Raw genomic sequence first — 27,077 nt, 5'->3', positions numbered from 1 at the left:
TTGGTGGTAGATAGTGGCATGTATATAATATGATAGTGGTAAATAGTGGTAATATATAATATGTAAGTGGCATATAATCGGTTATGATGATGTTTGTAATATCTCCTATATAAGGAGTGTCATTTGGTCTTGTAAGATAAGAAATTTTGAATATAACAGAAATATATTCCTTCTTCCTCATATTTTCGGAGTTCTTCTTCTTCATATTTTCTAAGTTGGTATCAGAGCAACAAAAAACACAGCAGCCCTAAAACCGTCATAGCCATGTCGGAAGTCACGTCCGGAACCACTTCAACCCCTGCCGCTGCCATTCCGGTGAAAACGTCCAACTCTCACTCTGTCCAAATCACCACCATCCGCCTAAATGGTGATAATTTTCTCCGTTGGTCACAATCTGTCCGGATGTATATCCGTGGGCAAGGAAAGATCGGTTACATCACTGGTGACAAGAAGGCTCCTGCTGTTAATGATCCGCTGTTCGACAATTGGGACGCTGAAAACTCCATGGTTATGACATGGTTGGTCAATTCCATGGAGGAGGATATAAGCTCTAATTACATGTGCTATACTACTGCACAAGAATTGTGGGATAATGTTAGTCAGATGTATTCTGACCTAGGAAATCAATCTCAAGTTTTCGAATTAACTTTGAAGTTGGGAGAGATTCGTCAAGGAGATGATTCTGTCACCAAATATTTCAATTCGTTGAAAAGGTTGTGGCAGGATCTTGACATCTTCAACACATACGAATGGAAATCGGTTGACGACTGCAACCACCACAAGAAAACTGTGGAAGACAGCCGTATTTACAAGTTTCTTGCCGGCCTCAACATTGAGTTCGATGAAGTGCGAGGAAGAATTATTGGCAGACCTCCTCTCCCATCCATTGGCGAAGTATTTGCCGAAGTCAGAAGGGAAGAGAGCCGAAGGAGCGTCATGCTTAAGAAAAAAGGTAATGGTGAATCAATTGAAATTTCTGCTTTAATTAGCGATGCTGCGGCCAACAAGGCTGCAAATTACCAGCGCAGGTTTGATGATAAGCCACGGGTCTGGTGTGATTTTTGCAACAAGCCTCGCCATACACGCGAAACGTGTTAGAAGATTCTTGTTTAGGGGGAGAAGTACTACAAAATGATCTAAATCCTGAGCTTCAGGTTTATACTAGGAAACGATTTCATCTGAGGAATAATGACCCGAATGTCCATCCTAATGACCCGAATGTCCACCCGAGTTCTGGCATCGAAATTTTAGGTAATCCTATTCCTTCTATTTCCGACCTTGATGTACCTATAGCAATTAGGAAAGGTGTCCGAAATTGCATTAAACATCCTATTGCAAATTACCTCTCCTATCAAAGACTGTCTAAAAACCATAGAGCTTTCACATCTAGGATTTCACACTTGTTTGTTCCAAGGAATATACAGGAATCATTGGATGATCCGAATTGGAAATTAGCAGTCATGGAGGAGATGAATGCTTTAAGGAGAAGTGGTACTTGGGAGATAGTTGATCTACCCAAAGACAAGAAAACAGTTGGGTGTAAATGGGTGTTTACGATAAAATGTAACGCAGATGGAAGCGTTGAGAGATACAAGGCGAGACTGGTAGCTAAAGGCTTCACTCAAACTTATGGGATCGACTATCAGGAGACGTTTACTCCTGTTGCTAAAATAAATTCCATCAGAGTACTGTTATCTCTTGCAGTAAATTCAGATTGGCCTCTACATCAACTTGACATTAAAAATGCATTTCTCAATGGTGATCTTGAAGAGGAGGTGTTCATGAGCCTACCGCCGGGATTTGAGCAGAGACTTGGAAGTGACAGAGTATGCAGATTGAACAAGTCATTATACGGACTCAAACAATCACCAAGAGCGTGGTTTGAACGCTTTGGGAAGGCAGTTATCAGTTGTGGCTTCTCGCAGAGTCAAGCAGATCACACAATATTTTATAAACATTCAAAAAACAGTAAAATTGCAATTTTGATTGTTTATGTTGATGACATCATTTTAACTGGTAATGATGAAGCAGAGTTAGCAGCCCTCAAAGAGAAACTCGCAAAAGAATTTCACATTAAGGATCTGGGAGCCCTCAAGTATTTCCTCGGAATGGAATTTGCAAGATCCAAGGAAGGTATATTCGTTAATCAGAGAAAATATGTTCTTGATCTCCTTGGAGAAACAGGTATGCTTGGTTGTAAGATGGCGGAGACTCCGATCGAGCCTAACTTGAAGTTACAAGCTGCTAAGGCTGAAGAAGTCAAAGAGAGAGAACAATATCAGCGACTTGTAGGGAAATTGATTTACTTGTCTCATACGCGGCCTGATATTGCCTTTGCAGTCAGCATGGTAAGTCAGTTCATGCACTCACCAGGGGCAGAGCATTTTGAGGCCGTTTATAAGATCTTAAGATATTTGAAAGGAACTTCAGGGAGAGGCTTACTATTCAAGAAACATGGACATCTTCAAGTTGAAGTATACACAGATGCAGACTGGGCAGGAAGTGTTACAGACAGGAGATCAACATCCGGATACTGCTCCTTTGTAGGTGGGAACCTAGTTACATGGCGGAGTAAAAAACAGAATGTGGTAGCTAGAAGTAGTGCAGAAGCAGAGTTCAGAGCTGTTGCCCATGGAATCTGTGAAGTAATGTGGATTAAAAGAATTCTTGAAGAATTAAAGCTTTCTCACCCGACACCTATGAAGGTCTATTGTGACAACAAAGCAGCTATATCTATAGCTCATAATCCAGTTCTACATGATCGCACAAAACATATAGAAGTGGATAAACATTTCATCAAGGAGAAAATCAATGCTGGCATAATCTGTATGACCTACCTTCCAACAGGTGAGCAATTAGCTGATGTGCTAACGAAGGGACTACACAAGAAGCAATTTGATAAGCTGACTAGCAAGCTGGCTATGGAAGATATCTTCAAACCAGCTTGAGGGGGAGTGCTGGAAATTGTGTTCATGCATATAATATGATAGTGGTGTTGGTGGTAGATAGTGGCATGTATAGAATATGATAGTGGTGTTGGTGGTAGATAGTGGTATGTATAGAATATGATAGTGGTGTTGGTTGTAGATAGTGGCATGTATAGAATATGATAGTGGTGTTGGTGGTAGATAGTGGCATGTATATAATATGATAGTGGTAAATAGTGGTAATATATAATATGTAAGTGGCATATAATGGGTTATGATGATGTTTGTAATATCTCCTATATAAGGAGTGTCATTTGGTCTTGTAAGATAAGAAATTTTGAATATAACAGAAATATATTCCTTCTTCCTCATATTTTCGGAGTTCTTCTTCTTCATATTTTCTAAGTCTTGTGTTTTTTGTTGTTTTACAGCATTCCACCTCTTTGTGTTGTTGGATTAAGTGAAGAAGAGGCTATTGAGCAAGCAAAGGGTGATATTTCGATTTTTACATCGACATTCAATCCTATGAAGAACACCGTCTCAGGGTATGTGATTGGACATCTAATTTAGGAGACAACTTTATAAGCTTAGAGGGAAACAAATTACCTGCTTGGTGTAGGAATTTGTTGTAATGCCATGGCTTGCAAGGCTAGGGATTTAGAATTTCGTCTTTTGACGATTCTAATGGTTCAATACTTTGAAGTCATTGGATTTTTTCTAGAAAACATGATTATCTGTGGAATTCCATTTGACGCTATTATGTATACAGACGGCAAGAGAAGACAGTTATGAAGCTTGTTGTTGATTCTGAGACGGATAAAGTTATTGGAGCATCCATGTGTGGGCCAGATGCACCAGAGATTATGCAGGTATCATTGTCTCTATATCATGTTTCATTAAGTTCTTAACTTTCAGCTACGTACAGGTTTGAATTCTTCAGTCACTTGGAACTGGATAATTCATATTTTGTTGCGATCCTGAATGGATCATTGCATTGGTGGGAACTTCAGCACTACAAAAATGAAATCCATCAAAGTTCCACCATGATACCTTCGTGCAGAATCTGTGACAACATCACACTACTGCCTCCATTGCCAAAAATAAAAATAAAAAAGGGAAAGTGACTCCTTTGCTTCAGTCCTCTTGAATGAATGGCATCCATTAACAACCATAAAAAAGTTTGCTTTATAATTGCCACCTGTTCTGTTCACTGGTAATATCTAGAACCAGATGAAATTGGTTTATTTGCTATTTTATGTGCTATAAAGGGGATTGCCTGAGCCTGAGTGCTGCTTAATTATATATTTTGGTTGATGTCTATATGTGCAGAGCTTCTGATATTGTCTGAAATATCCTTTACAGGGCATTGCAGTTGCACTCAAGTGTGGAGCGACCAAGGCACAATTTGATAGCACGGTAAGTTGGAATTCACTCTTCAAAACTTACACTACAAACTGAAATCTGACAACACATACTTATTCTGACCAATGTTCCTGTGCTACCCTCATGTTTTTTGTCTGGCATCTGAATTTATGTTTGTTGAGCTGTGGAGAGATTCCTGTAAGAATATTTTGCGGGGATTGTTTACTGTTAGCCCTATCTAGATTGTTGCTTTATTAACCTTCTGATTGTTTCAACTTTCATTGATATCTGTTATTAAAGGTGTTTTTTTTTTTTTTTTTTTTGGGGTGACAGGTGGGAATACACCCTTCTGCTGCAGAGGAATTTGTCACTCTGCGCACAGCAACGAGGCGTATTGCTAAACCGAAGACAAATCTTTAAATATGAAGTGCTTATAGAAAAATTCAACCATTAGTTGGAAGAGGCATTCTTAGACAGGTAATTTGTTTCATATTAAGCTGAAAATAGGAAATTGGAGACGAGAATTTGAGATGGGTCCCTGTAATAAAAGATTTGATACTGTCATGAAAATTGTGTTTGGTTTCAATTTTTTAAATTCAGTTTTCTGAAAATTGAATTTTTTGTTTTTCATGTGTTTTTTGTTTAGTGAATATTTTAAAATTTTAAGCATTTTTTTTAAAACTTTTTTAGATGCATCTTAGTTAAATGTATTACAAAGTAAAATATTTGTGAAAAAATATTTTAAAAAATTAATAAATACACAAAAATATGAAAAATATACTGAATTTCTGCGTTTTTTTTTTTTTTTTTTTTTTGTACTTTTGGTATTTAGTGAATTTTTTAAGGAAAAATTGGCCATAAGCCCTTCACACTAACAACTTCCTTCTAAAAGTCCAAGTTTTAAATCTTTAATGCATAAAGTCCCTCTGGTTAATGTATTTAATGCATAAAGTCCATATTCTAATAAGACTACAATTTTGTGGGCTATTTTACCCTTCTTCTAGTATACATTTTTTTTATATGCTACAACTCATATGAAACTCTGGACAATGATTCGGTTACCGGGAATGATTTGTAAGAAATAATAGAGAAATCTTCGAGATGGCGAAGATCGATTTTTGCTTTTTTCGTTTAACAGCAATTTATTTGAAATTCTTGCATTTCGTGATCGATTTTAAGGTATTAAACAGGTTCAAATATGTTCCATTTAAAACATTATTTTTTCATTAGTTTGCTTCTTCACGAAGACACTAATGGGCGGGAGATTGACTTCTTGCCGATGATTGATGAGTGTGAGGGGCTTGTGGTTCTTGTATAGCATGGCTTGGGTTCAAGTTCTGACATTTCAATCATTGTTCGGGTTAGAGTTAGAGTTAGATATTCGTTCAATCACTATTTGATTCTTAATAATTTGTTTAATCACTATTAGATTAATTTTACTTAGATTGCTTTGATAATATATGTCAAAGTTTTATTTGTTGATACTCCGTTTAAATGACAGTAAAATTTTACTCTGGTTTACTATAATAATATGTAATCTGTCATTTTTTTGCTAATGCTCTGTTTTAAATTAACAATAAAGTTTAAATTTTGTTCTGAATCAGAGTAAAGTTTACTATGATTCAACATAAAATTTTATTCTGAAATTTTACTCTGGTTAAAAACATGTTGATTTGCTTAACGATACAAAATTTTATTTTGAATCATAGTAAACTTTACTCTGATTCAGAATATAATTTTACTCTGGTTAAAAATATATTGATTTGCTTAACGATATAAAATTTTACTTTGAATCATAATAAATTTTACTCTAAATCATAGTAAACTTAATTCTGATTCAGAGTAAATTTAACTCTGAATCAGAGTAAACTTTACTATAATTGAGTAAAGTTTACTCTGAAATACACTGTGAGAATGACTTAATAGGAGAATTGATAGATATGAGGATAATATAGTAAAAGAAATAAGTTTTAAAATATTAAGGGGTTTTGAAAGTACCTATATAATTCATGTCCTTTTAAAAGACAAATTTGACAGTGAGGGGTTCATCATCAAATCCCCAATTTTTTAAAGATTTTTTTTAGAAAAAATATACTTTTTAAGTGTATTTATGTTAAGGCATCGTTTGGCAAATGCCCCTTTTAGCCAAAAAGTCAAAAAGTTACTAAAAAAATCAAAAAGTCAACAATTCATACCAAAAAGTCAAAGATTTCATTCTCTCTACTTTTTGCACATTTTTTCGTAAAAAGTTAAAAAGTCATCCGAAATATACTAATTTTTTTTACATCACATTTTAGCCAAAAAGTTAAAATGTTACTAAAAAAGTCTGTTCTCAAACGAGGCTTAAGTGTGTCTAAAAGTTAAAAAAACTGCTTAAAATATTAAAAAAAATTCAGTAAAAACAAAAAAATACGAAAAATAAGAATGTAAAATTTTTTGAATAGTGTTTTCAAAAAACTAGAAACAAACATCAGTGCTTGAGTCAGTTGTTTGCTGAGCAGCTGATAATGTTGTTCACTTTGGGATATAACTAGATGTAGATGGGCTACTCAAAACTATTTTCTCAAATTTAAAATTGGTAACCATGTAAAATGAGGAAACGAAAAACAAATTGGAAGTATGTGAGAAGCATTTGGTCGAAAAAAGTCACCCTCTTTTCCAATTTCATAGTCTTTTTTAATCTTAAGTTTTAGTTGGGGAGAAAAAAACCTAAAATCAGTTTCCATGCTCTTCCTCTTCCCATGCCAATGAAGCTCCAAACAAAGTCTAAAAAAAAATTCTGAATTACAGAGTCGTGATCACACAATTGTCTCTAGATCTAATTGTGTGGTACATAAGTGATAATGGGCACAAGAAATGGGGACAGGGGATCTAGTCTCTGTTATAACAGCTTGAATAACCATGTTTCTTCCGTAAAACTCCCAAACTAAAATCTCAGTGATTACTCTGTAATCTTTTCTATCCCAATTGGCAAATTTCTATACGCACTGTGTAATACTATTGTGTGATTACATACAGTAACAAGTAAATAGAAATGACTGTAACTACATACATGAATATGTACATGTACCTAAACCATTGCTTTTCCTTCACATACATCGCAGATTGTAAATCGAAGGCCGTCACAGTAGGGGCACTTTGCTCCATCGTCTATCCATTCCAAAAACTGCACTCAAACATAAGATCAAAATCTCAAATAATGGCATGGCAGAGTTAGAAAAGGAAAATTAAGAAAAAACGTAAACATCCTCTGACCTGTGGTTCAATGTTTGGTTCACCTGTTCCGTCACATTCTGCAAGAGCCATTAATGTCAGATGGTCTTAAAGACAAACGAAGCACTATTGTGAGGCCATGGATGTATAGCCAAACTTCTACCAAGCTAGCCTATATGTGTGGGAGATATCCATTTTTATTTTTAAGAAAGGTACTGTTAGGAAATCCTCTGTTTTTTCTAAATTAAGGTAGTACTCCATTCTTCATATGCTAAAGAAAAGAGAGAGAAAAGAGAAGAAAGTTGACATTTTTCCTCTAATTGATGAAAAATAGGGAAAAGGCTTATAGATTTTTAAATATTATTTTATAGGTCAACACATGGGTTCAAGAATTTCTAAAGGTCAATGTTTCCACAAATCTCTTGTTTATTTTCACCACTCTTCTCGCATATCTGAAATGCTAAAAGCACATTAATCGATCATTCTAAATCCAATAAGAGTAAACTCATATTCAACATTGGTACTATTTACATGTATAACTAATAGACTGAGGCCTCGTTTGGAAACAAGCTATATTAATAACTTTTTGGCTTTTTGGATAAAACATAAGATAAAAAAAAATTAGTATGTTTGGAATGACTTTTTGATTTTTTATAAAAAGATATGTAAAAAGTAGAGAGAAAAGAGAATCTTTGACTTTTTTGTATAGGTTATAGGCTTTTTAATTTTTTTAGTAACTTTTTGACTTTTAGACTAAAACTATAATATCCCAAACAAGGCCTGAGTCACTTAATATCATAGCATATACAAAAACACAAACAATAATAAGGTGGAAATGAAAGAGGAAAAAGAACTATGGGTAACAAAAACTACCAATAGATGAATTGCAAGAAACTAAAAATGTAACAGGGTAATTAGCATATTGGAAGAGATAAGTACCTGCACATAATACACGACCCACCCCTTGACAAGAAAGGCACCTTGTTGTGGAATCCTTGCTTTTGTCAGCACCAACTTGTTTGTTCCTGCCAGTAAGCCTAGAAGGGTCTTCCCATCGGTTCTCCCCAAGAAGAAAGACTCGCTCATGAGATACCTCAATTTCTGTAACAGCTTCTTCCACAACTGTACGCTGAATTTCTGAAATCTCCGTTATAGAAGCAACTACAGCTCCATTTGTAACCTCCTAAATAACAACAGAACCAACATACTCGTGAACTTTGTAACCACATAACTTAAAAAATTGAGCAATTTTGCATTGGAAATTCAGGGTTTCCAATGAATAACAAGCCTCATCAGCTCCATCAACACAGGATATAATCACTCCAGGAGGGTAAAAACACATTGCATGATGAATCAGTGAGTGTCGTCATAGCTATTAGTTGAAATAATGAGCCTCTCAAAGCCAAAAGCATGCATTTTGAGTTACTTTTTAAAGCTTGCACATTGTTAGATACTGTAGATATAGGCAGAGAAATCATCACTAGTATAATTGATCTAGTTTTGTTGGGTTAGACCATTAGAGCTATACGCTGCTTCATGCGCTTTGCAGACGGTAGTTTTATAAAAACAAGAGGTGATTATGTGTGCACTCAAATGTCCCACAATGAAATAACGTAAACTTCACAATGGCACCACATGGAGCGTAGTTGTGAAATTGAAAAACAAACTGACTGAGTATGTCGAATTTTGACACTGGCAAAAGCAAAAACACCTCAAAAGTAAGATTCTCTAACGCATAGAAAAGCAATGGGCACAAACCTTTGGAAGATCAGTCCTGTCATTCCCTTTTGGATCTGCATTCACCGCCAAGACAGAACCCCCAATTTGTTGTTCGATATATAACCTCTCTTGGAGTTCAGCAGTCATAATTCCATCTTCAGGGGCACCTAATGTGGCCTGTCAAGCAACGTTATGTGATGACTGTAAAGGAAAGATAGTTGTCTAAGAGAAAGAGGGAATATTTAGATGATCAGATCATCTTTACATTGGCTGTTTGATTAAAGAAAAGACGACATTATTCTTCATCCTGATGATTCTTGGGAGCTCACTGCATGTAGAATGAAACCCAGAACTTACTTGCCAAGTTTTTACAGCACGCTCCGTCCCACTTGAGAAACTGGAATATTCCATATCTTCTTCACCAGAATAAAAACCTAATTTGTGCAATGCTTCCTTTAAAAGCAATAGAAAGTTAAGCCCACTTAACCAAATCAAACCAAACATAAGTCAGTTTTGTGTCCTACTTGGGATTGGCTACAAAGTATCATTTTTTCAAGGGCTATATGCTTAGTTAAACTAAATAAATTCATATAATTTTTTGCAGCATATATATATACGCGCACAAACATACATATAGAAAGCATATTCAATCAATCAAACACTAATGTTAATTTGATAGAAGAGAAATGGATATTGCAAGTAAGCAGACCTGAATCGCTCGAACATCTTCGTCTTCTGATCCCTTCCTCAACGTCGTCCTCTTAACCTCCTTCCCCTCTCCAATAACTTCCTTCACCACCTCCAACACCATCGGCACCGCACTCGACCCGCTCTCCGCAATCCAATTCACATTCTTCCCCACCTCCCCCTCCTTCACTCCCTGCAACAGCGCCGCAACCTTTTTCACCACCTCCAACACCGAAACCCCTTTGAATTCGCCCTGGTGGCTCTCCAATTCCCGAATTCGGAGCTTTAGGGCAGAGATTTCACGAATTAGGGATTCCCGCTCAGCGTGCCACAGAGACTCCTGGCGGAGCCACCGCTGCTCCTCCCGCAACCACCGCTGCTCCTCGCGGAGCCACCGGGCCTCTTCTCGCTGGTAATTGGAGTTGTTGGAGGGGGGGAGAGAGAAGCAAATGAGAGACCTAGAGAGAGAATGTGGGAAAGGTTTGGAGATTGGGAATGGAGAGAGATTGAGGTCTGGAGGAGGAGGTTGAGGTCTGGGGAAGAGAGGGTGGTTGAAACTGAGAGGTAGAGAGGAGGAAGACATAGATGCACAGAGAGAAGCTGCAGGTGTGAGACTGAAGATTTTTTATCTGGTATTTTTTGTGTTTCCCAGTTGAAATTTAAACCACACAATAGGTATATATAGGTGGCGGGAAGATAAAGTACGCCGAGTGGGCTGAGCTAAAGTGAGCCGTTACTGATTAGCTAAATTGGAGAAGAGTTTAAAGTCAATAAAAAATTAACAATTTTTTCTTTGTATTATTCACAAAAGAGTTATAATAATAAAAAAAAGGGAAAATTTTTAAGATTTTCAAAAAAATAAAAATAAAATAAAAATTCATTATTTGATCCATAATAACGTGACGTGATATATGTCAATTTTTGATTTGTTACATACTCAAAATTGTGTGTGGCTTATCTTTCTTGCAACATTACTGTAGAAAAATTTAGGGGTTCAATTTGTAGGTCACTAGCACTATTCTAAAAAAAAAAAAATGGAGAGAAAAAATCTTTTTTACTTTTTAAAAAACTCAAAATTATATATAATAATATTAATTAAGAAAAAGCTCCACAAGTCATTGTTTAAATGATAATATCAAAGTTATAATTTCACATGTTATTTTGATAACATTGGTAAAAAGCCAGCTTTTTAACTTTTTTTAGTCAAAAAGAATCCAGTTTTTGCCAAAAAAGTCAAAAATCTAAAAAGTCAACTTTTTACTAACTTTTTAAAACACCACAATGTCAAAGTATTAAATTTTTACAATGTTGTTCTACTGCTAAAATGTCATTGTGGTACATTCATATTATCATTTATTTTTATCCATGGTATGTTTTACATCTAGACTATTGGATCGAGACTTTCTTAGATAAATTAAGTTAGCACAAAAGACATTATCAAATTTCGTGTTAAATTATTTGATAAAAAATTTGATAATACCATTTTTATTTTGACATGCCGCCGCTGTAGAAGTTTATTAGTGAATGTGATATAATTTGGCAAAAGCATCCCACCAATGTCCTTGAGGTGCAATGACAAAGTTTCACAAGAATTATTAAGCACCACATGACTCATATCATGTGCTACACACAAACTACTAAATAATTTTTCATTGGGTTTCCTGTATTTTTAGCTTGATTGTGAAAGATCATTCAAAGGTTATTAAAGATAGGATTTAATTTATTTTTTTTTAAATTGTTATTAGACAACCACAAAAGAGGAGTAATTTAAAGATGCAATCCACCGAATGTCCATTACATGTTCTAAGAAATTATAAAAATAAAAATAAAAAATTTATGTTTTGATTGTGCAATTTTGCTTCTGACCACCTTAGAATATAAGGATGTTTTCTTTCATTTGAAAAAGATGGGTGTAATCAATAGATAGCAAAAATCAATTTTTATTTATTTTTCATTTTTATTTTTTTCACTCACCAACAGATGGGAGGCTCAAAATATGCCCCCACCTCGCTGCCATGCCATCCCCAAATGCTCACACATGAATACTATTGATGAGCATCGGTGAAGTTTGAAATTCTTTGTTTTCATTATTCAGAATTTTAAATACAAAATAGCAAATAATTTTTTTTTTCTAATATCAAGCCACCAAATATACAGAATAACCTTAGCACCCCACTGGTTTTCCTGGCCACCCAAGTTACTAGTACCCCCAGTTCATCATTAAAAAAAAAAAATATAAATAATATAAAATTGAAGAGCTTCAAGTTCACTTAAGGAATTCTTGCTAGCTATCTGATTCCCCATTCATCGAGCCAACAACACCTAAGAAAGTACGCAACTGGTTTGACAAGATAAGCCTACACAAATCATGGAAGAAACAGAAAGAGGGTTCACAATTACACCAATGAAAGAAGCAAGAAGGGAAAAAACGCATCTCCAAAAACCGAGTACAACTTAAGCATAAGATTTGATGGCAACCTGGAATGCTCCTGGTAGTTCACGGTTGAAAAATATTTCCCGGTAAAATCTTAGTCGAGCTTGACATTAGAATACAAAAGAGTGTCCCTTGTGAGTGGCATGCTCATAAGAAAGTAGATCTGCATGGAAACAGAAAATACACCAACAATAGTTACATATATAGTGAACAAGTAATTTTTTAGGCAAACCAAAGTTTCATTTAAATCTTATATCCGTGATGTTTAACAACTCCCAAGCCCGGGTAGAGATAGAGGGTTGTGTCTTAGGTAGCCAACAACTAACACGTAAAAAACCGCTCGGATCCCTTATGAATTGAATCCTACTTTGAATCAGTCGAGTGGAGAAGAATGATTCATGTAACTGACCCCATATAATAGGACTTAAGATTTGTTTTGTTTTGGTTTGGTTTGGTTTATCTGTGATGCGCATCAAAAAACCCATCCAAATATTGTGAACTCCGTTAAAAGAATTTGTGAATGCTTCAATTTTAAATGTAATTATCAAACATAGGAGAGGTCATTCTTAGTCTTCGTGGGAAAATAAAATTAAAAAGATTCAGCCACCACAGGTTTGACAGCAATACATTCTAAATGAAGAGAACAATGAGAAGCATAACATCAAAGATAAAAGGGAACATGGAGTCTCTTGCATTAAAATCATTAGGCACGCTAACAAGAAAAACAGGCTTCCCTAGTATCCTCCTCCTATCGCTGGCCAAAATGAAAGTAGTAACAAAAACAGAAAACTAAGAATTGAATTGATATGTTATGGATGTTGAATTTTATTACTTTCCAAGTTGATGTTAAATTGTTAATAAGAATTACTTTTATATTGATTTCCTTCTACTCATTAGATGACTAAGATTGCAACTAAAATTAGGAAACCATATATACAACTAAAGCTAAATCCTAACAAAGAAGTGCAATATTCGAACTTCAATCATGAGACTCAAACCTACATATTGTTATAAATTTTAAAAGACTATGCTAATTTATGAAGATTCCCAATTTTTTTAGTGAGAGAGAGGATCATGAACATGAATTGATGTCAATTTTTTATTTTTTGCAGGCAGCTATTAATTCACAAGCTGTAACAGATTTAATGGCAGCTGCAGAACTGTAAGGGACCATAACAACATATACAGGGATCATGTCAGATGCTACAGCTGTCCAACCTACTACAACTGATTCATTGGTCTGTAACCATAATGGAGCTTAGTAATAATGTCATGTAATGCTATCACTTTTAAAAACCATATGTACAAGTTGAAGGCATCACAATGACAAGAGGAAAACAATTAAAGAAGGTTTCCACAACTGATGAGAAAGACACCATAATCTACAATTAAAATGCGTTCATTTTTCTCTTAATAAAATAATAGTCTGGGGCAGTATAGTCGTATACTCAACATTTATTGCCCTGTTTTTTACACTGGAGTACACCTATTCTATCTATCCTTAGAAGTGGGGAAAGTGAAAACCTACATGGCCAAACTGTCACCCAATATTCTTAAATGTTTTCATGAAACTAAGTTTTGCTTGAAGCTTGGGGTGTGATGTTGGCATTTGGAAAGTTTTATTAAAAGTTTATCCACTTTGAAATACTCTAATATCCTAATTTTAAAAATGTACTTTTCAGGAGATAAAACAATATTAATTGTTGACTTCTATTTTCATTCAAAACATGCATTGCCAAGTATTCTTATTTATTTATTTATTTTTTGATAAATGCCAAGAATTCTTATTTTTGCAACTTGATTGAAGGAAAAACAAAGTTGAAGAGCTTTGATAAGCAACTCACCCCTAAGAGAGTGGCAATTACAAGAATGATTCCTGTTATCCAAGCAAGGGTCCATCTAACCAACACTATTTCTGCAATAGTGGTTGAATTTGATGAGCCAGTTGTTTCCTCCAGCCAACGTGCAGAGGGCCGAGAAGTAATCATAACATTCAACACTGTTTCTGACTCTGGAAGAGGTGTTCTATTACATAGGATGACTCCTACAATTTGTCCTGCTCAACCAATACATGAAGTTGGTTTAAGATTGGGACGTGATGCATAGAATTATCATACAAACAATGAACTAAAGAAACTAATAACAATTTAAGAGAGTGCAAAAACAAAAATATTGGCTACAGACTCCAAATAAAACACTGATCATTTATCAAAGAAAATTACGCACAATAAATCTATTTTCAAGTGGTAATGCCAGTTAAAAGTCTTTATGTTAAAGACATAGCTAACAAACAGTTAACACACAAAAAAGCAAATATATATGTTTATATATAGGGTAAATTACAAATACACCCTTTGAGATTTACTTAAAATACGAATTGCCCCCTGTGGTTTGGAAATTACAAATACCTCCCTATCAGAATTTTTTATTTAACAGAATTAATTGAAAAAGTGAAATTTCTAATTGTTCACCTATACAATAATAAAATTATCTGAATTATTAATTGAAATAAAATTTTAACATTATTAAAAACTGTTGATTAACTTGATGATTTATTAATAAAATGACCTATTTGTTATAAAATTAGAAACCTTAGGGGGCATAGTGTAATTTCTAGAACCACAGGGGATAATTTGTAATTTAAGTAACCCTCAGGGAGTGTGTTTGTAATTTACCCTTATATATATAGCCTTAACTATCACTAAAAAGTTTCATTGGTTGAAACATTGCAGTAGGAAGAGAAGTGGAGCATCTCAAGTGACAAGAAGAAAATTGACCTCTGTACACTGCCTGCAAAGAGTCAAATATCTTCGAAATTGAAGTAAAGAATAATTCCTGCCCTTGCTCAGCAGCAGCTTCAGTTCCGTACTCCTCTTGCAAAACCTGCAAACATATTTAATATATTGATAAATAAAGCAGCATTACTGATTACTGTGAATATTATGCATGCATATATTTAACACTCCAGAGTACTTCTCCAGGTCTGATTTGTAGGCAAGAAATGTACTTTGAATGCTAAATAAACAGTACATTAATGTTTCCTCCGTAGGCCTTCATTCCAATCATGCACAAATTCATTTTGAAAGATTTGAAGCTACTTGAGTATAATTCCAAATCACGAATAAAAAGGCAATAGAAAAATGGACCACCTTAATGCCATCAAAACTTCCTGTAATTAATTCTGATGGATTTCGCATACTTCCAGACAAATCTTGATGCATTTCCATTGCCCTTCGAATATTGCCGATGAGAGACACAAGACTCGTGATGAATTCTCTTTCTGCTTTCTGCATATTCAAACAAAATTCTTCCAATAAAATCTAAGTAAATGGAAAATGAAGTTAATGGTTGGCATATCTATACTGACAAATAAATCTACAAATATATGATTAATTAGCAACACAAAAAATAATGAACACCTTTGACATATGAAGATTTAGACGGGCACCACTCGCCAAGGGGATAGTCAACTCTCCATTCATGGGCTTCAAGGCATTAGCAACATATGTTCCACCTAACCAGGATGCCTAGAGACAAATATTTGTCATATATTAACAGACTTTAAAATAGCATGGAAATGAGATATGAGAGGTAGTAGCAAGATTCATGACTAACAAAATCATTGAGTTCCTTGTCAGTTAATTCCACGTCAGAACCAAAACTTAATGGCTCATTCAAGGAGACCACAGAGACTTCATCTTCATCTGCAAAAATAGTAGATCAAAATATCAAAATTCACATGCAAAAAGGACATATACTTTAACTAGTGTGATTAGCACAGTACACAATTGTATCCAAGCACCTGGGAGTTGAATATCAGCTTTATTTGATTCCATAAGAACCCTGTTCCTAAGGGCACTACCAAACCAAGCATTAGCTGATTGCACCATGACTTGAGAATCTGCATGTCCTAAAATATTTCATAAACTTTTCAACTGCATACGGAAACATTACAAATTGAATCTTATGATGCATTTCAGATTCAAGTTCAGGTACCTTCAGCTCCTCTGACATCTAGCATAAAAACAGAACGAGGCCTATCAAATGGATTAGGCATGAGAACCTCATTCAACTGCAAAAAACAATATTATTACTGATTGATTAGATAAAAGAGTTACAATAGTCGAGATGAGAGAATACCAGCAGGTTATTTCACATCTGATACGATTATGCTTACCCTAGATGAACCAGCAGCTGAAAGCGTAGCAGGTGGTGCAAAACCAAGCAAGACAGACACAGCAGCACCAACTTCCGGGAGTAAGATTGAATCAGTCTACATATAAAGATAATTAGGCAGTCAGACCACAATGGAGATAGTAATGTTAAATCAGTGCTCACTACCAGAGGATAAAACGCATACGAGAGTTATGACCCAACGAAGGGCCTCTCTAGTTGGCCATGTTGTTAGAGAGTAGGGTGACCAAGCAGAGATACATTAGTTCGACAGAGTGGTACTCTGGTCATGCCTTGGGATGCCATATGGGAACAAAGCATGGGAGATAATGACTTGGCGAAAGCTCATTTGATCAAGCCAAGGGAGTGTCCAGCTATGGTGCTACCGAGCATGGGTGGTCAAGCGAAAGTGCCCTAGCTTGGCTAAGTAGTGCTTTGGACCACACCTTGGGATTCCCATCCTTTAACTCGTCCACTTGGTGCATTGGCATGCAGCCAAGGGGCCAAGCGCATTAGTGGTCACAGTTTACGTGCCCCTGCTTAGGCTCAGGAGATGACTCCGATAATCAATTTAGGACAAGGCATGGCACCCTTGAGGGCTTGCTACATGGGGTTATAGTCCTTAGTTTGAGGATGATATGGTACCTGCGGGGCCAACAGTGCCACCACGTAGCAAGGGTCATCCAAGTACCCAGACTAAGCAACCTCTTTCATTCAATTGCTAAGAAACTGCACAAAAATTCAATTTCAAGTCCTACATTTTTATGTTGTCAATATTTCCAAGACACAAAATTGGGTCAATGGGACCATCATAGAGCCAACAAACTAAAACAGGTTCATCTTCGGTGGCAATTTTCCTATATTTCTTGTTTCTTTTTCCTTTTAATTTCAAATACAAAAAAAAATAAAAATAAAAATAATTCTAGTATCCAAATTTAACTCTCTTTTTTTTGGCTGCATTTTCTCAACAATTGAACGGAGGGCAATAAAAAAAAAATGAGAGAGTGAAATAGAGAATTTGATGATTGAAGATGAAAAGAATTCGATGGGAACCAATGGTAGATTGTAGAGTGATGGAATAGATACTATCACTGGCATTATTCTCGGGATAAGTAATGCCTAGGATATTTATTAGAGAATTCGATTGGCTAGTTCAACATGCAACTTAAAGAAGCAAGTCATGATTTTACCAAAATATTAAATTCTGGCAACGAAGCGAAGAGTGATAAAATAGAGCCCATAAAAAGTTCTTTCATACTATATACTATAGGTTCAAGTAGCAAAAATCAACCTATTACCTCTCCCAAATCTTGTTGTAAGTAGGAGCCTTTTGCACTAGATACAACCTTTTTAAATTGAGTACAAAGATTTTATGATAACCATGGGTTAACTTAAAGAGGCTCTACGACATCATGAAATATTTTGAAATCCCTTCACATGCTTCACTGATCCAAGTACATGGAGTTCAATTGACAAAGCCATTTTAGAAATTACTACTAATTTATATATAAATATACATATTGGTAACTAAAAGTTTAGGTGAGAGGAGGCTACCTCAGTCCAGAGCCAGGGTAAGCTATAGGTCTCACCGACGACTTACATTAAACTTATAGATCGCCCACCAAGGAAGACTGTTGGCAGCGAGAATCGAATTGAATCTAAGCCTTGAAGGCGAAAAGTCTGATCCTGACCAATTCAACCAACCTCCGTTGGCACTACTAAATATTGTTGATGCTAGAAAAAGATCTTCCATAGGCCCGTATAGTGCAATAGCTAATGGATTCTACTTTGGAATTCAATGTGGTCACAACAACTATAAGCTAGACTAAATTTTACCAAAATACAATAATGGGCTGGTCACCATTGGCCTGAAGCAAAGTTCCAACCTTGAGGGTAAGGTTGAAGCCAGAAGTAGTAGACAATTAGGTGGACGTAAAAATTTCAAGTAATAATATGATATTACATAAAAATTGTTAAATCATAATAAATAAAATCTGAAATTATATAGATAAAACGCCACTGCATATTGTTGGTCCATGTGCAATATGTGGACAATGAAACTTCAATGGAAGAGGGAAAATCAATCTCTCCTAAAACTATTGATTTGTGGAGCACTCCAAATCGGATCGAAAAAAGAATCAGCCAATGAGGTGCGCTCTCCGCACACATGGTTAAATTGCCGCCAAACAGAAAACCCTAAATTGTCCAGTTATGATCAAGAAAATTCGTGTTTTTGTCACCCAAAAGCTGTACTGAATGAGTTAGTTAAGACTAAAGACCCAAACTAAGAGAAAACAGATCAATACGCAATACAATTTGGTATCGAAGCGATTGAATTGGAATAGGAGTCTATAGAAGTTATACCTCAGAGACAGAATCCGACGAGGGAGGCCGAAAATACTGATGAATTGAGCTATCGAGAAAGAAGACCGAGCCAGTGCCATCGGCCTAGATCAAAATCAAGCAATTCAATAACACGATTATCAGATCCACATCCACACCACGAATTTATAGATAGAAACAGTTATATATATGTATATATATATAGAGAGAGAGAGAGAGACCGTCGCTTGTAAGGAGAGAAACGATAAAATTGAGAGAAGGAAGAAACTGTAATGAAAATCCATTAGAGAGAGAGAGAGAGAGAGAGAGAGAGGGAGAGAATTTGGAGTTGTGCTGATTCTGTGATCTGTGTAGGAGAATTGGGGAAGATGGGAAGGGAGGTCGAGGAGAAGAAATCAAACAGATTAAACGACGTAGTTTTAAAATGAAACGACGACGTTTTACAACCCGTTCTCTCCTCTAAGATTGAAATGGGCCTGAAATGGGGCGGATTTTGGGTGCTGGAGTTGAGAGATATGGGCCTGTAAACAAATCAGCGGCTCGTTAATAACCATTTTATCACGATTTTGTTTAAGCCCATTGTCGGATTGATAACCTCATTCTAATTTGTCTTTGCTTAAATAGCATGCATATGATGGAGCAAAGCTGAAGTTTCACCACTAAAAATCAATCCTTGAAAATGTTTTTCTCAAATGTTTTATTAAAATTTTTACCACACTCGTTTGATCTTATATTCATGTAATTGTTTGGTAAAAATTTTAATAAAATATTTAGGATCTTTATCCTTTCTTTTTTCATTTTGTCTTTTATAACATTTAATTTAGGGCAAATTACATATACACCCCTCGAGGTTTGGCTAAATTACAGATGTCCCCTGAGGTTTGAGAAATTACGAATTCCCCCCTGAATGCTATATTTGCATAAGAAATTAGAGGGTAATTTGTTATGAAATATAAACCTCAGGGGGCAAATTGTTATAAAAATACAAACCTCAGGGGGCGGGATGTAATTTCCGAAACCTCAGGGGATATCTGTAATTTAGCCAAACCTCGAGGGGTGTATATGTAATTTTCCCTTTAATTTAACATAAATAAAGGAAATTCTAATATATATCCCTTTAAAAGGGATATATCATATGTACATGTAATTATTCTATTTTCTTTTTTAGTTATGATGAATTTTTTCTTTAGTTATAATATTATTTTAGTTACAACTCATGAATTCTTTAGTTATACCTCATGTTATATTTAGTTATGACATTTTTTTTTATTATAAAGTACATATGATACACACATTTTAAAAATTATGCGTCATAATGTTTCCTAATAAATAATTCGGATTAAAATTAAGCTAGTAAAACAATAAGAAATAAATTGACATAAACCACCATACTTGAATTAACGGTATAATATGTCAAAAAATCAATCACTTCAGTTTTTTTTTTTTAAATAAAAAAAAAAAAAATTAAATGTCTAGATCAGTTTGCATGTATTTCAATTAATTCTAAGATTTTAAAATTAAAGATTGGATAAACCTCCAATAACTCTTGAGGGAGTCTTTACTGTTTGGCCAACTTCAAAATTCAATCACTTTAATTTATAATAATTGCAAAATTATTATCAATACATTTCGCAGGTATGATTGAATCCCAAGAAAGCCATAAACAGCCCGACGAGCACGCGTATCAGTATGTAGTTTGGTAGGTACATATGAACGTCAAGCAGTCAACTATCATGCCATGTATATATCTATATATATATTAGCAACAATAATAATAATAAAAATAAAGTTGGCATGATGTGGGGTTAATGTCTGTCTATGTATTATCTCCATCAACAGACATTTATACTTTTTTGCCATTTTATATAGTCTCCTTCTTCTTCCAGCTTTACCACATTTGACTTGTGAATAACCCATTTGTCTTACCATAATTTGATCCTGCTAATTCAATCTTTAAAGCTTTAAAGGGGCGTTGAAGAATAAAATAAATGACAAGAAAACTTGCATATATAACAAAATTGGACAATTATTTGAGCCCAATTTATGTACAATTCACCCCCTTTTTGTTTTTTTGTGGGTGTGGACACATTTGAGTTCTTAGTTTGAATAGGGTTTTAAATCATTCACTACTTACAACGGCTTTATTAGTCAATTAAATTAGACTCAGTTAGTGTATAAATCACTTTTGCAAAAAGAATCACGAACATAAAATCTAAGAGGCATATATATAATTTGAGGAAAAAATTAAATATTTTTAAAATAACTTTAAATTGAAATATAATTTTAGATATTGCAACTATCACTACCAAAGCCACCATTACTTTCCAACCATCATCACCACCACCACAATACATACTATAAAAGTCACCGCCTTTATATAAAAGGCATATATACTCACCACCCTTGCAACTATTATGTAGCGATTCTAATTTTTCATAATTTATTATTTATTATTATTATTACTTTATTTTATTTTTGACTTTATTAATTGTGTGGAAATATGAGAATTTAATGTGATATTTAATTAATTTAATATGTTAGTTAATTATATATAATTAATCTAAATATTTATATTTATATACTTTGATATATATAGAAAAAATAAATATTTATATAAATTTTATATAAGATATTTATATTTATATATATTGTATTTGTAAAATAAAATTTATTATCAATTAGGTTAAAAGCAAAGGTTCTTGTCACTAAGAAAAGAAAAGAAAAAAGAAAGAAAGAAAAAGACGGTTTTGTGGTCTGCTGCGGCAAGAGAGAGAGAAAAAGAGAGAGAGAGAGACTGGTGATTTATCATCAAGCGATTAATCCAAAAGAGAGCAGCGAAGTCGAGACAGAGAGAGAGAGAGAGCGGCGTGAGAGAGAAGAGGAAAGGATAAAAAAATTAAGGTTTTGTTTTGGTGGTTTTATTAATTTTTTAAGTAATTTTTTGATCTTTAAAAAAATATTATGAGTACAAAATTCACCTCTCTTTATTTATGTTTAATTCGTTATTTTTATTTATTTATTTATATTTATTTCATATTGGTTTGATTTTGTATTTGTATTTGTATGTAGATGATGAATTGATTTCATTATTTAGTTAGATGTGTAAGTAAGGTTTAGGGTTTTTATATGTATTTATTTTATAATTGTAATTACACTCATGGATATATGAAATTAAAATAAATTAGAAACCTATAGATAAATTCCTTACACTCTATCATGACTCCATGGATTGTTATTTTATTTGAGTGTTGGTGAGAAAGAGTGTATAAAAGAAAGTGAGGATTATGAGATTTATTTGAATACCTTAAACTTGGCATTGTTATGTTTATTCTCATGAGTGAGATGTTTTGTATATGCATATTGTTGTCCCGTTCTCAAGAGTAGACGAGCGATTTGGTTTATGCGCGTACGTATATGCTAACCATTCAGGGAGTGTAGGTCAAATTCGGAACGATATCCCCGTGCAAGTTTAGCTTCGAAGCGGTGTTAGGTATACAGGAGACACGAGATATATGTGTAGGTTGAAAGTGAAGGGCCGAAGTTGTGGAATTAAGGTACAAAGAATTAAATATGAACTTAAATGTATAGTTTGAATTGTAATGATTTGTACATTTTGAAACAAATAATAATTGACCTTAATAAATTACGAAATTTGGGCAGATGCATGTGTACGTAATTCTAGACAATTTTTGTGTTTTAACTTTGGACTAAAAAGATCGATTAGAACTTGTAATCGGATGATCTTAGTTATAGTAGTTTTTATTCATTTTAGCAATGCAGATTTTAGAGACTATCTTAACTCACAAAACGAGTTCATTTTTATTGATTTCATGTGAACTGAAATAAAATATTATTCTGAACACTTTTTGTGTTTTAAACTTTTCCGAAAAAAATCATTTTAAGGCAGTTTCTTTTCGTTTTCAGTTCTAGATTTTTTTGATCGAATTTCGTTTAGGTTCTTCTATTAAGTTTTTCTCTCAACCTGTTCAGTTTCTACTAAATTTTTTCTTGAACTTAGGGTTGATATTAGTTTATGTATTTATTATTATTTTTTTTATGACCTTAGTATTATTATAAGTTGGCATTGTGGGTTATTTTCCAACTTTACATTATTTAAGTTATTTTGACTAATTATTATACTTTAATGTTGGAAGTATTTGATAGTTATGAAATTATGGTGGATGGTTTGGTTGGCGTTTTGTTAGTTTTTTTTTTTTTTAAATTTGTTATTATCTTAGGAGTATGGAAATTTACTTAAACCTTATGGGACGAGAACGTTTAGATTTTGTTTTACCTCTAGGATTTGGATGATGGAATATTAATTGAGGTTTAGTTTTAATTTAATATTTAATTGTCCAAATTTTGGAGTGTGACAGAATGGTATCAGAGTCGACTCTTTGGAGTACCGAGTGTGAGGCCCTGGCATCTCTCTGTGCATGTGGGCGGGCTTGTGAGTTAGTTGGTAGGCTATTGTACGGGGACGTGCAGCCTTAAAAGGGTAGATTGTAAGGTCCCAGTGTCCTACATCGGGAATAGAGAGGGAGTTCCTGAGTTATAAATGTAAAAACCTGGATCCTTATATAGCATTGAAGCCTTTTCTCGAGTGGTGAAATTCTTAATAGAACTCCCCAGTTAAACATGTTTAGGCTGGAGTAATTCTGGGAGGGGTGACCTACTGGGAAGAACAAATCCGTGCGAACGTGACCCAAAACGGACAATATCGATGATATGCAAAAGGTTGAAACGTTACATACTACCACTCCTGTCACTACTACTACTCAACCATCAATACCATCACTATTAGTGCCTCTTCACCGCCACCATTACACTGACGCCACCATTGCCACAGTCACTAGGGCATCATGCTGGAAAACTTCAAAGGAGAAGGTATTTAAAAAAAAAAAGAAAAGAAAAGAAAAAGTATGGTACACTAAAACAAATGGAGTGTAGGTTAAATCAATTATTTTGCTCGCTGAATAAAGTTATTTGTTTATTAATTTTTCCTTTAAAAAAAGTCAAATTATTAACAAGGAGGTTGGGGGCGTTAACATCAGTGGTATTGTCAAATAATATAAATGGATGACATAGCTAGATCTCCAAAAATCTTTGCTTCATTGCCTTAACATGGAAAATCTATTTTAGAAGAAGAAAAAAAGGGGCAACAGACAAATGAAGTCTTAGTCATCCATTGTAGCTTCGTACGAAAGGTTCATCCATTGTAGCTTCGTATGAAAGGTTTATATGAATATGCATGCGTTGCCAAACGTCATACATTTATTTAAATTTTATGGTTTGATCAAATAGGTCAAAAGAGTTCTTTCTTTGTCACTCAAATCAATCACAATTAGCCTTCATATCCAAACATGGAGGCGTGAAATGCGCTCATGTGTTTCTCTCCCAAATTTGTTTTTGTTTTTTCAGTTTACTTGTGCCACTCAAAGTTGAATTTTTTAAGACATACCCTAATTTTAGAATTAATTAATTAATAGCCATTACAATTTCAAGGGCTAGCTAGTTGCTTCTTGTATTACTGCAATTGATACAATCAGATTTTGTGAACTTGTAAGTGATCCGAGATTGGTTTATATAATTTTGAGCCTCCCATCTATTGTCAATTTATTTTGGATTAAATCTCTTCAAATTATAGCATGATTTCTCGGTCTTAGGTGGTCTTGTGAGTTAATTTTTTGTCCCGAGTATTTTCACATGTAATTGGACTAATCGCACTCAAGATTTTAAATATCGGTGGATAGGTATTAAGTTTTTGCTAGTTTGATATTAATACAACACAATATATTGATTGGAATAAAAATCACATGAGTATCATTCGATTCCTGATACGTATTAGTTCGTAATTGATTCATGAGATGATTCATTATTAGTAAGGTTGCTAGAGAACTTTAAAATATATATATATATATATATATATATTTTTAAATACTCATTACACGACAAAAGCAATAATTCATATTATCAAAATGATGGTTTTTTTTTTTTTTTTTTTTTTTTTTTGTTGAAGAAATGAATAAAGAAGGTTATTTCTAGTATATGTTGATATGTGTAACCATTTCAAATGCCATGATAAGGTCACTGAATAGAATTTAATTTTTTTGAGTATCATAGGAAGATATCATCAAGTTTAAAACCATGTGATGATATATATGTATGACATATACATACATTTTTTTCAAAGCAGGGGACTTTAGTGCCAACACAGTTTCACCTTTGCTTTTCAAATATGAAAATTGTTTTTTTTTTTTTTTATAAATTTTATTTTATTTTATTTTATACAAATGTGTTCATTAGAATAATATGACTATTTTTTCTTATAATTAAAAACGTCATTTTAATGAACACTCTGCTTTTAAATGATAAATTTCATTACAACTACAACTATATACAATTTCTATGTGTCAATTACTCTTCAAATAATTCATAGGATCGGAACACTAGCACGAGCACATGTTTCTTATATCAATTTGGTGAAAACTAGAAAGAATATTGAGCACCAAAATGACAACGTACATAAATCTCTTCCTCAAACAAACCAGTGGGGCTGTTCTTAAAAAAAAAAACAAAACAAAAAACAAACCAGTGGGGACCCACCCATGCACCCAATTATGCAGACAAGCCCTTAAATTTTCAAAATTCAGAGATGAAGTGATAGAAATGGAAAAGCTTTACACTTTATTTCTATTTACTTATTTATTTTTTAATTTGAACATGATAAAAGGCAATCAGACTGACACTACATCAACTCCGAACAACATTAGAGATATAAAATTTTCTATTAAATAATTAAATGTCTTGTATGAATGTAAGGTTCACAATTTAGTCATTCATTTAGTAGTAAATTTAAAATTTATAATGTGTGAGTGAATTTCCGATCACATTGTCAACTCAGTATTCAGCTGGAGAGCACTGGCAGAATAAATGGCACCTGTCTGATCTGTAACAGAAAGAGAAGATTCCGGCGGTGGTTCGTCCACCCGGGGACACTCCGACGATCAAGTCAGTATATCTCTCAAAGATCATCAATAGTGCTAAACTCACTGTTCAGAATATAAATTGCGTACCTTAGACCCATCGGGAGTGCCTTTCTTTTATAGTTAACTCAATCCTCAATCCTTGTCCCAACAGAAACCTAGCTTTAATGGACTTTAGCTCAGTGTTTATCCAGGACTCTTCTATAGATAGAGATAAACTCCCTAAGAGCTTTATCTTTATCCAGGCTGAGTTCCCTCATCATTCTAGGACTCTTGTGCCTTATTCACTTATCTCGGATTATGATATTTTTAGAGATAACCTCGGCCTTGCCGAGATAATCTCAGCGTCATGACCAAGACATGTGGCACCTTGGCTAACACGTCGGCGTCACTTTGGCCACGTGTTGGTACTCAGAAAATATATCCCCACAATTGCCCCCTAGGTTCTATTACCTCGGCATTCTGAGGTGATGAAACCTATACCAGAACTTCCTGCCAATACATCGGTTTAAAGTCTCTCAACTGAGATCATCATATAGGCCGACATGTCTCTTTAAGGGTTAAAGATTCCAAAATCTCCTTTATGCGTATGAGCTGTCATTCAAAATAACTCAACTGTTTCAGCCACGTGCCTTCCTTTTACTGGATCGTACTCCGTACGCGCTTGTAAGTCGTCCCGCGCCTGCATGCGCCGTCTGACAAATCCGTTTTTCTAGGCTCATCAATTCCTTTTTGCCGCTTTTTCACGTTTTTGGACAAAACCAATATCCCTTCTCTTCGTCTCTTCACTTTACATCGTTTCTGAAGCTCTCTCTCTCTCTAGCTTTCCCACATCCTACATTGTTTCAAGCTTTCAAGCTCTGCTATCACCATTGTTTATCTTCCTCCAGCGAGGCTCTTGCTAATCTTTCTTCGCTGCTGCCGTTCGTCTGACTTCGGCGAACTCAACACCGGTTTCTTTCCTTTGGTGAGTTACTGTTTTCTTCCCGATTTTAGTTCTAGTCGCTTTTCAAGAAGTTTTTCTTCATTATTTGCCATTGCCGTCTTACTCAAGTATTTGATTTATGAATCATGCATCTGAATGTGCTTATTTCATGATTTTGCTCTTGCCCATGTCTTGAATACACGTACTGCCTACAACTTTTCTGCACTTTTGCCACTGTTCTTGTCCTTATACCCTTTGTACTTACAATGTTCTTGATAGTCCATCTTTGTTCTTGATTTTGAAGCGCA

The 27,077-nt window shown here is 34.5% G+C and overlaps 3 protein-coding genes across 12 annotated transcripts in view; 1 reads left to right on the top strand and 2 right to left on the bottom strand.

The window, feature by feature from the left end:
- The window catches only part of LOC114296055 (glutathione-disulfide reductase), a 32,122-nt gene extending 27,222 nt beyond the window's left edge, over positions 1-4,900 (top strand). For all 4 annotated transcript variants that reach the window (XM_082875258.1, XM_028240349.2, XM_028240350.2 and 1 more), the window contains 4 exons: positions 3,359-3,472; positions 3,697-3,796; positions 4,290-4,343; positions 4,623-4,900. In XM_082875258.1, the coding sequence (XP_082731384.1) occupies positions 3,359-3,472; positions 3,697-3,796; positions 4,290-4,343; positions 4,623-4,709 (355 nt within the window). In that variant the 3' untranslated portion in view covers positions 4,710-4,900. The remainder of the gene's footprint in view (positions 1-3,358; positions 3,473-3,696; positions 3,797-4,289; positions 4,344-4,622) is intronic.
- Positions 4,901-7,054: 2,154 nt separating this feature from the next.
- On the bottom strand, positions 7,055-10,644 carry LOC114282181 (protein disulfide isomerase pTAC5, chloroplastic). 4 transcript variants are annotated; one of them, XM_028224823.2, is made up of 6 exons: positions 9,931-10,644; positions 9,579-9,674; positions 9,261-9,398; positions 8,442-8,685; positions 7,545-7,582; positions 7,055-7,455 (listed from the first exon to the last, which is right to left on the bottom strand). In XM_028224823.2, exons 1-6 carry the CDS (start codon positions 10,489-10,491, stop codon positions 7,360-7,362), a joined length of 1,173 nt encoding a protein of 390 aa, XP_028080624.2. In that variant the 5' UTR covers positions 10,492-10,644; the 3' UTR covers positions 7,055-7,359. The 4 variants fall into 4 exon arrangements, with proteins under 4 accessions (XP_028080624.2, XP_028080625.2, XP_082731383.1 ...); XM_028224824.2 differs by having other exon boundaries at positions 8,442-8,631; XM_082875257.1 differs by lacking the exon at positions 9,579-9,674 and having other exon boundaries at positions 8,442-8,631; positions 9,931-10,566.
- A 1,326-nt stretch (positions 10,645-11,970) lies between these two features.
- On the bottom strand, positions 11,971-19,516 carry PMP (putative type 1 membrane protein). 4 transcript variants are annotated; one of them, XR_003641076.2, is made up of 12 exons: positions 19,080-19,516; positions 18,880-18,963; positions 16,520-16,615; positions 16,339-16,414; positions 16,145-16,252; positions 15,958-16,046; positions 15,762-15,869; positions 15,492-15,629; positions 15,120-15,225; positions 14,187-14,398; positions 12,387-12,505; positions 11,971-12,265 (listed from the first exon to the last, which is right to left on the bottom strand). XR_003641076.2 is itself a non-coding variant. In XM_028240342.2 (11 exons), exons 1-11 carry the CDS (start codon positions 19,140-19,142, stop codon positions 12,437-12,439), a joined length of 1,149 nt encoding a protein of 382 aa, XP_028096143.2. In that variant the 5' UTR covers positions 19,143-19,450; the 3' UTR covers positions 11,971-12,436. The 4 variants fall into 4 exon arrangements, 2 of the variants coding, with proteins under 2 accessions (XP_028096143.2, XP_028096144.2); XR_014333431.1 differs by having other exon boundaries at positions 16,145-16,243; positions 19,080-19,457; XM_028240342.2 differs by having other exon boundaries at positions 11,971-12,505; positions 19,080-19,450.
- Positions 19,517-27,077: the final 7,561 nt, after the last annotated feature.

Source organism: Camellia sinensis, chromosome 6 (genome assembly GCF_055761805.1).
Source record: "Camellia sinensis isolate YWXY chromosome 6, ASM5576180v1, whole genome shotgun sequence".
Classification (NCBI taxonomy): domain Eukaryota; kingdom Viridiplantae; phylum Streptophyta; class Magnoliopsida; order Ericales; family Theaceae; genus Camellia; species Camellia sinensis.
Note: the sequence above shows the minus strand (reverse complement) of the source record. Positions and strands in the feature narration are given on the sequence as shown.

Bases quoted from the DNA above. Each gene is read 5' to 3' on its own strand.
- LOC114282181 (XM_028224823.2), bottom strand. From the start codon at position 10,491: ATGTCTTCCTCCTCTCTACCTCTCAGTTTCAACCACCCTCTCTTCCCC. The intron at 8,686-9,260 runs GTTTGTGCCCAT...GTTGTTATTTAG, and splicing joins ACAGGACTGATCTTCCAAAG to GAGGTTACAAATGGAGCTGT. The intron at 7,456-7,544 runs GTCAGAGGATGT...GTTTGAGTGCAG, and splicing joins AACCAAACATTGAACCACAG to TTTTTGGAATGGATAGACGA.
- PMP (XM_028240342.2), bottom strand. From the start codon at position 19,142: ATGGATTTTCATTACAGTTTCTTCCTTCTCTCAATTTTATCGTTTCTC. The intron at 15,226-15,491 runs GTGGTCCATTTT...ATATGTTTGCAG, and splicing joins GAAGTTTTGATGGCATTAAG to GTTTTGCAAGAGGAGTACGG. The intron at 12,506-14,186 runs GTGAGTTGCTTA...GTTTCCATGCAG, and splicing joins TAATTGCCACTCTCTTAGGG to ATCTACTTTCTTATGAGCAT.